This window comes from Trichosurus vulpecula, chromosome 8 (assembly GCF_011100635.1).
Source record: "Trichosurus vulpecula isolate mTriVul1 chromosome 8, mTriVul1.pri, whole genome shotgun sequence".
Lineage (NCBI taxonomy): Eukaryota > Metazoa > Chordata > Mammalia > Diprotodontia > Phalangeridae > Trichosurus > Trichosurus vulpecula.
In genome coordinates, this window is record NC_050580.1 from 237,201,562 (window position 1) to 237,215,561 (window position 14,000).

Sequence of the window (14,000 nt, forward strand, 5' to 3'; positions counted from 1 at the left end):
ACCATGTCTGTGATTCCCCCAAACCAAATACCTTTTTGTGGTTGCTCTTTCTCCAAATAGCATATCTCCCTATTAGAAGATGAGGTCCTGGGGCGGAGCCAAGATGGCGGCTGGTTAGCAGGGACTAGAGTGAGCTCCATACCCAAGTCCCTCCAAAAACCTATAAAAAATGGCTCTGAACCAATTCTAGAATGGCAGAACCCACAGAACAGCAGAGGAAAGCAGGGCTCCAGCCCAGGACAGCCTGGATGGTCTCTGGGTGAGGTCTATTTCACACGGAGCTGGGAGCTGGGAACAGAGTGGAGCAGAGCCCAGCCTGAGCGACGTGGACCATCCAGACCAGAAGCCAGGCGGAGGGGGCCCTAGCACCCTGAATATGTGAGCTGAGGCAGTTACCAGACCCCTCGACCCACAAACACCAAAGACTGAGGAGAAGGTTAGTGGGAAAAGCTGCGGGAGTGGAAGGAGTTCGCGGTTCGGCTTCCAGCCCCGGGGGCAGCGGAGGTGGGGCAGCTACAGCTGTTGTTACTTCCGGCTCCAGGCCCACCTGGTGGGAGGAATTAAGTGGCCGATCAGAGCAGGAGTGCAACAGCCTGCTAAAGATCTAAGCCCAGTCTGGACTGGGGGTTCTTGGGGAAGGAGTAGTGCGGGTCTGACAGAGCTGGCACCTCCCCCCCAAACGTGGAACATAGAACATGTTAGTCTACAAGCAGTCATACCCCACTGAAAAACTCAAGGGTTGAGTTAGTTGGTTGGGAATATGGCCAGGCAGCGAAAATGCACCCAGATTCAGTCTCAGACTTTGGATTCTTTCTTTGGTGACAAAGAAGACCAAAACATACAGCCTAAAGAAGACAACAAAGTCATAGAGCCTACAACAAAAGCTTCCAAGAAAAACATGAACTGGCCCCAGGCCATAGAAGAACTCAAAAAGGATTTGGAAAAGCAAGTTAGAGAGGAAAAATTGGGAAGAGAAATGAGAAGGATGCGAGAAAACCATGAAAAACAAGTCAATGACTTGCTAAAGGAGACCCAAAAAAATACTGAAAAATACACTGAAGAAAACAACACCTTAAAAAACAGACTAACTCAAATGGCAAAAGAGCTCCAAAAAGCCAATGAGGAGAAGAACGCCTTGAAAGGCAGAATTAGCCAAATGGAAAAGGAGGTCCAAAAGACCACTGAAGAAAATACTACTTTAAAAATTAGATTGGAGCAAGTGGAAGCTAGTGACTTTATGAGAAATCAGGATATTATAAAACAGACCCAGAGGAATGAAAAAATGGAAGACAATGTGAAATATCTCCTTGGAAATCCACTGACCTGGAAAATAGATCCAGGAGAGATAATTTAAAAATTATTGGACTACCTGAAAGCCATGATCAAAAAAAGAGCCTAGATACCATCTTTCAAGAAATTATCAAGGAGAACTGCCCTGATATTCTAGAGCCACAGGGCAAAGTAGAAATTGAAAGAATCCATCGATCACCTCCTCAAATAGATCCCAAAAAGAAATCTCCTAGGAATATTGTCACCAAAGTTCAGAGCTCCCAGATCAAGGAGAAAATACTGCAAGCAGCCAGAAAGAAACAATTTGAGTATTGTGGAAACCCAATCAGAGTAACCCAAGATCTGGCAGCTTCTACATTAAGAGATCGAAGGGCTTGGAATGCGATATTCCGGAGGTCGATGGAGCTAGGATTAAAACCTAGAATCACCTACCCAGCAAAACTGAGTATCATGTTCCAAGGCAAAATATGGATTTTCAATAAAATAGAGGACTTTCAAGCCTTCTCAGTGAAAAGACCAGAACTGAATAGAAAATTTGACTTTCAAACACAAGAATCAAGAGAAGCATGAAAAGGTAATCAAGAAACGGAAATTGCAAGGGACTTACTAATGTTGAACTGTTTTGTTTACATTCCTACATGGAAAGATGATGTGTATGATTCATGAGACCTCAGTATTAGGGTAGTTGAAGGGAATATACATACATATAAGTGAATGTGTATGTATGTATATATCTATGTGTATATGTATGTATGTGTATGTGTGTATATATATATGTGTGTTTATATATATGTGTGTATATATGTATATATATATATGTAAAAGAAAGAGAGCAGACACAGGGTGAGTTGAAGATGAAGGGAAGACATCTAAAAGAAATAAAATGAAATTAAGGGATGAGAGAGCAACATACTGAGAGAGGGAGATAGGGAGAGATAGAATGGGGTGGATTATCTTGCATAAAGGTGGCAAGAGGAAGCAGTTCTGTGGGAGGAGGGGAGAGGTCAGGTGAGGGGGGAAAGAGTGAACCTTGCCCTCATCAGATTGGGCCTGAGGGGGAATACCATACATACTCAGTTGGGTATCTTACCCCACAGGAAAGAAGAGGGAGGAAGATAAAAAAAAAATAAAAGGGGGGGGGGATGACGGAGGGGAGGGCAGATTGAGGTGGAGGTAATCAAAACAAACACTTTGGAAAGGGGACAGGGTCAAGGAAGAAAATTCAATAAAGCGGGATGGGTTGGGAAGGAGCAAAATGTAGTTAGCCTTTCACAACATGAGTATTGTGGAAGGGTTATACATAATGATACATGTGTGGCCTAGGTTGAATTCCTTGACTTCTTAGGGAGGGTGGGTGGGAAGGGAAGAGGGGAGAGAATTTGGAACTCAAAGTTTTAAAATCAGATGTTCAAAAACAAAATAAGTTTTTGCATGCAACTAAAAATTAAGATACACAGGCAAGGGGGCGTAGAAATTTATCTTGCCCTACAAGAAAGGAAGGGAAAAGGGGATGAGAAGGGAGGGGTGTGATAGAGGGGAGGGCTGACTGGGGAACAGGGCAACCAGAATATAAGCCATCTTGGAGTGGGGGGGAGGGTAGAAATGGGGAGAAAATTTGTAATTCAAACTGTTGTGAAAATCAATGCTGAAAACCTAATATGTTAATTAAATAAATAAATTTAAATCATCAAAAAAAAAAAAAAAGAAGAAGATGAGGTCCTGGAGAGAAGAGTTGTCTCATTCTTTCTATTCTTATCCCTAGAACTTAGCACAGTGTTTGACACCTAAAAAACAATTACATGCATTTTTTATCCATTCACTCATTCTTCTCAATTTTTATCAATGATCCCATCCCATTTTCAAATGGGGTGACAAGAATCTGTTTACATGGTGACCAGATAATGGCTTTGGAATACAAATAATGAAGGTTCATGTTCTATTCAAGTTAACACAAATATTTATATCTGCTATGCTCCAAGATAACCAGTTTTCCAAAACATCCATTGTCAAGAGAGCAAAATTAGGTAGAAACTACAGTGTGCTCCATATATATTCAACCTGCAATGGAATTCTTATCTCTGTGAGAACATGCTGATGTGATGTCATTAACTCAGTCCATATGGTGGAGAAAAAAGTTAATCTACCCTAATTATTTGTGGACATGTAGAAAAATAGTTGGTTGAATTTTTCACTTTTCAAATGATAGTCTTGGTCTCACAGCAAGATTACTTAAAAGAATGTCAGCTGTGGTCAATATTTGGATTGGAAGTCTGAAAAGTTCTTCCAGGTTCCACAAGAGTAAGGAATAATTCTTTAATGTTCCCTGGAATTCTTAAACCAGTCTGTCACCCCACTGGCAAATGCATTCAATGCCTCACTCTACTGGCCAATAGGTCCTCTTGGTATTACTAATAACTAGATGTATTTCATAGGAAATACCATAATAACTCAGAGATTGACTTGATTCCCTTCTGCAACTAGGAATTTTGAGTGACCCTAAATATAAAATAACACACCTTGATTATTCTATGAAATACTATCTTTAAAGAATGCTTTTATCTTTACCCTTCTTCCTAGAAGATGGCCTAGGTCCTTATCATTTCTTGCTGTTCTTGCTTGTTCTATTGAATTAGCTTCCTAAACATTCTCATTGTTTTAAGTTTCTCCCCTCTCCAGTCCAGACTCCTCACAGGTATCAGTGACCATGTTCTCTTAAAAGTAGATCTTACCTTGTCACTCCTCTGCGCAATAAACCCTAGTTACTCTGCGTTGCCTGTTGGCAATTGAGAGCATTTTACAACTTGGCCTTAATCTCCCTTTCCAGCTTTCACTTTCTGGCATACAACATTCCATCTCCTACCTTTGCACTGGAATGTCTGGCAAACTCTCGCTTCTCATTGCCACCTCTTAGAATCCCTATTTTCCTTCAAAGCTTGGCTCATCTGCCACCTCCTACATGTGAGGCCTTTCTTCATCTCCCTTGCTGCTAGTATCTTACCCCTGAAGCTGCTTGAATTTATTTTCTGTATGTTCAGTGTATATACATATAAGTATTTGTATTGTCTTCTCTGATAGAATGTAACTTCCTGGTGGCTGGAGATTATTTTATTTTTGTTTTTGTATAGCCCCAGAATCTAAGTTCAGTCAAGTCAACAAGTCAACTTGTTGACTTGACTTGTCTTTGTATTCTTAGTACCTAGCACAGAGTTCCTAGCACTTAGTAGGCACTTAATAAATGCGTGCTAATTTTTCAAATGTTATCAATGATTTTAGTCCTTAAGATGAAAAACCACTGTAGAAATATTTATATATATATATAAATATATATACACATACATATATATATGTGTATATATATATATACATATATAATTCTGCAATATCAGTTGTGGTCAATATTTGTATGAAAACTCTAAGAAAGAAATCTTACATGAATAATTATGAATTAAGACTTCTTTATGAAAACTAGTTTATACCTTTTTGGGCTCACCCTTGGGATCTTCAGCATTGTTGTTTGCACAAGCTGTCCTTATGCTTATAATAGTCTCTCTCCTTACTTCTCAAGACATCTGGCTCCCTCAAGGGAACCTCTTGAAGCTAAGCCTTGAAAGTCTTATCTCAAGTGCCCGCTCCTTTAAGAGGCTTTTCTTGATTTCCCTGGTTGTTAGTACCCCTCTCAAATCACTGTGTATCTTGTACATATCCTGTTTTTACTACTTACTGATATGCCAACATGTTATGTTCCCCTAATAGAGTATAAGTTCTGTGGATGTAGGGATGGTCTCAATTTTATTTTTGTATTCTCAATACCTACTCAGTGCCTGGCATGCAGTAAATGTTTAATTCATGCTTACTGACCGATAAACTTGGAACTTTGTTGATAAACTTTGCTATAGATGCTAATGGTACCCTTTGCTACTTTGTCTTTCAGGAACAGGGTAAAATAGGAGTGGTCTTCAACATTGGCACAGTGGATATCTCCATCAAAGAGGAGAGTACCCCAGTAAATGACGGCAAATACCATGTTGTGCGTTTCACCAGGAATGGCGGCAATGCCACACTTCAGGTCGACAACTGGCCAGTGAATGAACATTATCCCTCAGGTACACATTTTATATTAATTCCTCCCATCCTTCAAATTCCCATTCATACTTCTCTAACAGGAATTTTCTCAGGGCTGACACCAAATCATTAAAATATAAGTATAAACTCATCTTTGTGGATTTTCTATGATTAAAGAAAAAAAGTAGTGTTGGTCTCAGACCAACACAGAAAGCTTCTGGAGACTTATTAACCAGGTATTTCTTAACCAACCCATTGACTACTTACCTAATGCTGGCTGGCTCATACTGAATCTAGGGAGGAAATGTGGTATAGTGGAAAGATTATTGGATTTGGAGTCAGAGGTTGTTGTCGTTCAGTCATGTCCGATTCTTCGTGTTCCCATGGACCATAGCAATCCAGGCCCTTCTGTCCTCCACTGTCTCTTGAAGTCTGTCCCAGTTCATGTTCATTGACCTGGATTCAGATCCTGACTCTGCCAGTTAGTATTTGGGTGACTGTAGACAAGTCATTTAAGCTCTATGGATCTGTTTCCTCATTTGTAAAATAAGAATGTGTGAGACTAGATGGATATATGAGACTAGTGGATGAGATGACCTTTACAGTCCCTTCCAGTTTTAAATCAGGGAACCTATGTCACAATTAGCTTGTTTTAAATAGTAGTCCAGAAAGATATATAACTGAAGAAAAGACATGCAACATTCTTGATCTGGATTTGGATCTAGTAGAGAGGTCAAGGTGATGTTGATGTCAAATCTGGTATTTATGTTACCATTTAGCCAGTTTAAATAAAAGGCAGAATTATAATGGTGAAAGCAATAGTCTATCTGACTGCAAGTATTACAAACTTTAATTGGTATATGAATCAATCTGTGTTCTAACATCTCACATTTGTGTGGGTGACAATGAAAAGAAATCAAAGACCAAATTCTAGCGATACTGTTAACCTGTTTCAAAATTGTCTCCCTCTTTTCCCCAATTTACTTTCCTGTCTTAAAGTTAGGGCTTAGTAGGCATTTTTAGGATAAAGGGCATTATAATAATTATTATTTTATAAGCATGTTTAAGTCTTCACTTTAATTTTGGGATCAAAGAACTTACAGAAGGAGAGCTTCCAGAACCATAGACTGGTAGTACCAAGGGCATTATGAGAAAAAGTTTACTACTTTAAGTGGGGACTGCTTCAATATCCTTTTCCTTTTCTCCTTTTCTCCAACCCAATTTTCACAATGTTGTGATATTTTCATCTTTGATCGCCTGCAATAGAATTGTCTCATCTTAAAGATGACCTGGTCAGGGGATTTTGTGCCACAAATTCAGAGGTCAACTACTGTTGTCAATTTGCCTGTCATGTATTTCTCTAATGTGAAATTTCTTACCATATATGAGTGCTGTCACCATTCCTTAGACCAGGGGTGGAGAGCCTCTGGCCTTATAAGTCCTCAGGTATGGCCTTTTGACTGATTCTTACTTTTATAGAACAAATCCTTTTATTAAGAGGATTTGTTCTGTGAAGTTTATATTTGGTCAAAGGGCCACACTTGAGGACCTAGAGGACCACATGTGGCCTTGAGGCTGCAGGTTGCCCACCCCTGCCCTTGACCCTAAGTTTTGTCACATTCTACCTCCAAATGAGGTGAGCCCAGATGATTACTGGTAAATCCCTGGGCATTTTACCAAACACTTATATGCCACCAATAAACAGTTTACCTTTTAATTATGTCACTTGAGAGAAATATTCAAGGTACACTGCACCTAATTGTGTCTCAGGACTCTTTCTTAATATGTTACTTAAAAGAACAGATAACCACATCTGAGTCAGCCTTATTTCAATTTATAGCCTTTTGATAGTGTCAGTATATCCAGCTTTCCTCTGTACCACAAGGTTTAATCAAAAACACAAAACAAAACAAATCTGCATTGTGGGTTTCCAAAGGTATTTGAGAAATTAGTTCTATTTCTTTGGTCTCACTATCTCACTTTCCATATAGTAATCAAATGACCCTGTGGCTTTATTCTGTTTTCTTTTAGCACTTTTGGGTTGTCATAGATGGTCCTTGATGAAGGTATTCCTGTAGAGGATGAACCTTTGAAAATAGCCACAGGCTTTATAGGATGTTTCCCTGGCATCCAAATGCAAGATTCTAATAGAAATGATTTTCTTTTCAAAATGCATGGTATTTAAACCCTAGAGGGGGAAAAACCCAAAATGGATAGAGATCTTAGAAGCTGTTCATTTGCTCATAGGGAAAAAAAAAAAAACCCAATCCTGCTCTGTGAATATCATCATTGGCCCTGCTAGTGTTGCTGGAGGGTCTGTCTATGTTTCTATTAGGAATTTCAAGGCTTTCTAAATTGGTATTAAGCACATGCCCTAAGCTCACATAGAAAATACAAAGCTAAACTGCCAGCAATAGAACTTGCATATCTTTGGCCATTGTAAAGCTATAGATGTGTAAGCAACCTGCTGACCTGTCAGTGTTTGTCTATCTCAGAAATTCTTTGTGTGTTCTGTTTCAAATAATGTGTGGCTTTGCAGCTTGCTCCTAATATATAACTGAAGCTTTCTTTCGCAGTATTTCTTCTCCAGAAAAGAAAAAAAAGGCATCTTTTATCATTGTTAAGTAGAGTCCATTAAAAACAAAATAATGATATAATAATAGTATTTATGTAGTGCTTTAAGATTCGCAAAGCCCTTTACAAATGTTTTCTAATTTTTTCTTCACCCTAGTAGAGAGGTTATCCCCATGTTACCATTAAAGAAACTGAGGCAAAGAGAAGCTTAATGACTTGCCCAGGGTCACACAGCTAGTAAGTGTCTGAGGCTGGATTTGAACTCAGGTCTTCCTAACTTCATATCCAGTACTCCATTCACTGTCCCACTTAGCTACCTCTAACACATAAAGCTCCATATAAAGGATTTAGGAAGTTTTTCAAACTTTCGCAATCATTATTCCATTTAATTCTCCCTCTGCCTCCAACTACCCTATAAAGTAGTGAGAGTCATTGTTATAATCCTCATGTATACACATACATATACATTTGCATGTATATATGTATACATATACATGTATATAGGCATATACACATGTATGTGTGTATGTATGTAGAAACCCAATTTCAAGAAGCTATGGAAGAGATGGTCCCTAAGCCCCATTGTGGCTCTGAATTGATGATCTTACAATCTGTATTTTAGTAGTTAGGTTACTAAAAGATATGGAAGGGAAAGTCCATTTTAGGCAATAATGTGCCTATGCAGAGTCATTCCTAAAGCATTAATGATGTGCTTACAAGGTCCTGATTAGTGCAAATAATGAATCCTATGAAGTGGTCACATTATTTGAATTTACATTGCATGTTTCTACTATGCTAGAGCTAATTGCCCTATTTTACATAATTAGAATTCAAATACATGACACCATAGAATTCATTATTTGCACTCCTCGGTCCTGGTACAATATTCAGTTGAAATAGCACTAGATATTCAAATGAACCATTACCATTTACCCTTGGCTGCCTAAATTAGAAAACCTTATGATCCTCTAAGTTAGGACTTGACTTACGGATTAAGCTCTGGAGTTTATTTGCACTAAGACTAAAGGTGATTCATTTTCTTATACTTCAACATTCTCTCACCTGTAAAATGGGAAGAATTTAGCTTACAAAATTTTATCCTTCCCAACTTACCTCCTTGGAGTATTGGAAGAATTCCTTGGAGTAAGGTGTTATACTGTATTTTAAGCACAATTTGGCAATAGCAGCTACATAAAACAAGTAACTTCCTTTTAAAGATGTCATCGAAAATATCTTCCAGAGCGCAAGCTTCATTGAGCAAATCAGCCCATTCTGCCCAGATGGTTGCTGAAACACTGATTTTTCGCACACCTTTCCTATTCTATCCATGTATTTATTCTGTTTTAGAGATAATACTAATCATTGAAATATTCAATGAAGAAATACCATCATTTGTCTAATACTAATTCTCAAAAGGCAAAGAAACACAGAGCAGCTCCAATTCAAAGAACATGATCTGAGAGAGTTTATGCTTCACTGAGGTTCCCCACTCAGAAATGAGCTAGTCAGCTGTGCAGTCTTCTCAAGGGTGCTGATAGAGCTTTATAGAACTTACTGGAACATCCAACCAGGAACTGCTTAGAAACCAGCTGGACCCAGAGCATATAGGGTTGATTCTTTTTGAATCCCAGCTGTCAATCAAGAAAAGTACAAAATGAGAATGAAACCAATGCAAAAAGAATCTTCTAACAGTTAATTCAGGAATAGATAATAATTTTTAAAAAGCATTCTTTTGGGGATCATGTTTTGTTTTATTTTGAAACTGCAAATAGAATGATCAGGGACTCAGAAAGTGAGATAAAAGAACAAACAGCCCAGAATGACCTTTCAAGCACTGACAAATGTTCCATATAATGCCTCCATTCTTGTCTTGCAACCTTGTGGAGGTGACAGGAGGTGGGAAGGTGAAAAGTAAGTTTAAGTGGAAAAAGGAATTCATTTCAGCCTGAAACTAGAGTCCTCATTGGAAAATGAGATAGATTAAATTGTTAGGAATCATTTCTTAGATATTGTTATGGCTGACTAGGCCATGGAAATCTAAGTGTGGTGTTGCCGCAAAACCACAGAACTTGTATTTCAAAGACATGAGTTCACATCCCAGTTCTATCACTTTCTATGACCTTTCTTGTAATTTCCTGCCTTTGGGCCTACTGTTCCTCATTAGTAAAATGAGAGAGTTTTATGATGAACTCTAAGACTTTTTTTCCAACTTTCTGTGATTTTGATTTATTAGATTGTAAGCTTCTTGAGGTCAGAGACTGTCTTTTGTCTTTTTTTTTTATACCCAGCACTCAGCACAGTGCCTGGCACATGGAAGGTGCTTAATAAATGTTTATTGATCAATTAATAAATACACATGTTTTTATTCATGGAACAGTAAGGCCCTGTTCATATTTGGACTAGGCTTCCTAAGATCTACTCTAATGGATCTATGACCTACTCCAGTGGGTATTCTATTTGTTGTGCAGACTGCCACCAATCTTTATCTGCTCATGCTATGGTAATCTTATCCATGCTCTAACATAAGTTTGCCACAAGAGTTCCATCCAACATCCTTAAGACCTTCTTCCTCACATCACAAAGACACCAATGGAGCACAAGATTTATCTTGGGAAATCAAGTGCCACTGTCCCACATTCAGGCTGGCAAGGTACATCAAGCCAAGAGGACACCTCGATTCTGAAATGAGAAAGTTGAACTTGGCCCCCAAAATCCTTTCCAGCTCTAAACCCTGTGATCCTATGACATTACAAGATACCTCTTAATAAGGTTGACAAACAATACAGAGCTACCATCTTTTGATAACCTGTGTATTATTTCAATTTTGTCCTGGCTCTGGGAAATACGAATATGACCATCTATAAAAAGTGGTCTTTTACAATAGTGTTCCATGGGAGCTACCACACTGAACATGGTTTATTGTTCAGAAGACTGAGTGACTTCATGATGGTTTTCTGTGCACACTTAATAACAGATTAATGTTCCCTCTTTTCCTTTCTCTTCAAAAACACCAATGGTGAACTACATTCAAATGCTGAGTGGCGACTGAGCTGAATTAATTGTGGGTTAAAAGAAGGCAATAGTGAGCCCATTAAAATGAAGATGGTTTCCCCATGGTGTCAGCTCCCAGGGAGCATTTTAAGTGAAGATGTCTTTCCATGGATAACCATTTCCCTGTTTCCAAGAGCCATCCCCAAAGTCAAAGAATTTTTTTTTACTCTTCGGCTATGAGAATCCTTATGAGCTATAAATCATAGTCCCTGACAGAAGCTAGTTCAGGTAAGGAAAGCTTCTGACATGTTTTATTTTAAACTGTAATAGCCTTTTCATATTCTGGGCCCTTTACATTGGGATGAAAGAGACTTTAAATGTAGATCTCCATGTATGGGCTGAGGTCATTGAGATTTCTAAGGGTTAAAAACAAATCTGGGAGCTTGACATGAAACCGAAATTCCTGAGGCCCTGGTCTTTCATTAATTCCTAGCCAGGAGGTTGTCTTTGCCTGTCTTTCTACCTTTGCTTGTGAAGATTTGAGTCTTTGCCAGATTTGGAGTATGCATTAAAATAAACTACATCTACCTGCTCATTCATCCATGCAAGACAAAATCTACCTTCAGTTTCAGCTGGGGAGGGAAAGAAGGTGGCCAAGAAACTCAAAGGAAACAGAGGTATAAAGATGATTGGAAGGGAGTATAGTCTTGATCATATTTGTAGATATAAAATTTCAAAAATTTGTAAAGGCAAACTCAATTAGAAACAGACCCCCAAAGGCTTCATATTGACTTAGGAAAAACAAATTAATGTATCTGTGTTTTATTTTATTTTATTTCATTAAACATTTCCCACTTTCACTTTAATCTGGTTCAGGCACCATTCAGGATTTTTATAGGCAGCATGGCCTGAGGGCCTGAGTTTGACACTTAGGGTTTAGAGCATTTGTCTTCCCATGTTTTTTAAGTTCTTTTAACTCAGTGGCCCAAATTCTTTCTTCCAAGTTCTATGGGCTTCTATTGAAAGAAGCTGATGTTTTTCTTATGGCTCAGCCTAGTTTAATATAGGGAGTAAGGGACAACATGACATACTGAAAAGGGGACTGGATTGGGAAGGAGTTATTAGATTAGATTCTTAGATTAGAATTAGATTCTGTCAGTAACTAACTGCATGATTTTTTCATCTCCATACCTTATGATCTTCATCTTTTAAATAAGCCCACTTAGTCCAGATGGTCACTAGGGTTCCTTTTGTTTCTAGCATTCTATTCACACAGTACCTTTATTTTGACTTGATGAAATCTATAAGGTGCTTTTATCCTTTAGTGCAGAATTAAGTGTGAGAGGGAGCTATAAGGGAACACTTTGTACCTGATTTCAATTAGGAAAACATGATTTATGGTCACACAGATTTAATATAGACAGGAGCAAGGAGGTTGAGAGATGAATGCGGGTCCTTTTATGTAAGTCATCTTGGTGTAAAATGCCTCTCCTACCCATCTTCATGCCCTGCCTCTGTGTGTGTGTATTTGTGTATGTGTGTGTTGATCCACACATATTTATATTTGTGTATATAGATATGCATGTATATATGTGCATACATACACATACACATGTGTACACACATATTTGTATGTATGTGTACAAACACACATACACAAATGCTTGACAAATCTGATCCAAAGAAACTAGGCTAATCTGCCAGGTGGCTGAATTGAACTCGTTCTTTCCTACAGTTATCATTTGACATCAATATAATAATAATACCACCACTTTGAAGTAGTATGGTGCTTTGTGGTTTGCAGAGTGTGTTCATAAACATTCTCTCATTTACCCCTCATAACATTTTACTCCTTGGGTTGTTTGGGCCAAGGAATTCACCCCCACGTATCTAGTCTATCTGTTTAACAACAATATTCTTCTGGTGGTTTTATGTGGTGGCAAGCTACAAAATACTAAAACCACAGAAGAATTGGAGAGTGTTTGGCAGGGTGTCACAAAAATGGTACATGGATCAATGTGTGGTACATGTGAGAAGATTGCAACACATTACCAAAAAAAAAGGAATTCTGTAGGAGAAATGATTTAAAGGACCATTGAACAAAACGTCTGATGGAAAACAAAGATGAGCTGGTCATATTCTGACAACAACAGATTTCCAGTAAATTGCTTGTGTGCTTCATTGATATCCTGACAATGTCAAGAGAATGGATGGAAGGCCCTTAGCGTGTTGAGTGGACCTACTGTGGTGTACTTAAGGCAGGATACAGCTGGTATGGATGATTTACAATCTGTATTATTAGAAGGAATACCTACATTGATAAGTTTATAGATCCATTGGAGTATTGGGATGAAAAAAGGCAGGGCAGGTATTATCATATGTATGCTACAAATAATAAAATGGAGGTTCAAAGAATTGAAGTCACTGGTCACTGAGCTAATAATTGGCAAAGCCAGATCTTTAGCCTATGCTCATTGTCTCCAAAACCACAATGATTTCAAAGGGCCATTGCAAGAAATTGCTCACTGTTGTGGTCCTTTTTGGGTACAACTCCCTAGATTTAATGGAAATTTAGAATGGCTACAGCTGAGGAGCTGAATTTCTATGACTAGAAATGGATGATGACCATCAGAGTACCCCTCCCCAGTTCTCCATCTCCCATATACCAAAACAAGAAAGAGACAGTTTTGAAATTTCATTGGATAGTTTTATTTGGTTATAGTAATAGCTCTTCCTGGAGACTGCAGAAAAAGACATCTCTTGTCACACTCAACACTGCCAAATGTATCCAGGTGATTCACTGTCATGCACCAGTATTGGACCTTTGAGCCCTATAAAAAGTCATGTCTCATGCTTGTTTCTAATGCCACTATAGTTCAGGGCACCTATGCCACCTCCCTCTCCTCTGCCAGTAGATGAACCTCATTGTCACTACTGGGCCACTTCTGTGCACTGACATCCTGTATCTTTTTTGATTCTGTTGTCCCTTTCCATATCATCTCTAAGCAGATATGCCAAATGAGTTGACCTTTATTAAATGAAGGTCTGGGTTTTTTGCCTAGTAATCAAGGGGTAAGAGGATG

General features: G+C 38.5%; 1 protein-coding gene across 1 annotated transcript in view; it reads left to right on the forward strand.

Annotated features, from left to right (window-relative positions):
- Nucleotides 1-14,000, forward strand: part of LOC118829886 (neurexin-3-beta-like) — a 63,966-nt gene that overhangs the window by 23,333 nt on the left and 26,633 nt on the right. The window contains exon 2 of the mRNA XM_036736724.1: nucleotides 5,222-5,393. Coding sequence (XP_036592619.1) covers nucleotides 5,222-5,393 — 172 coding nt within the window. The remainder of the gene's footprint in view (nucleotides 1-5,221; nucleotides 5,394-14,000) is intronic.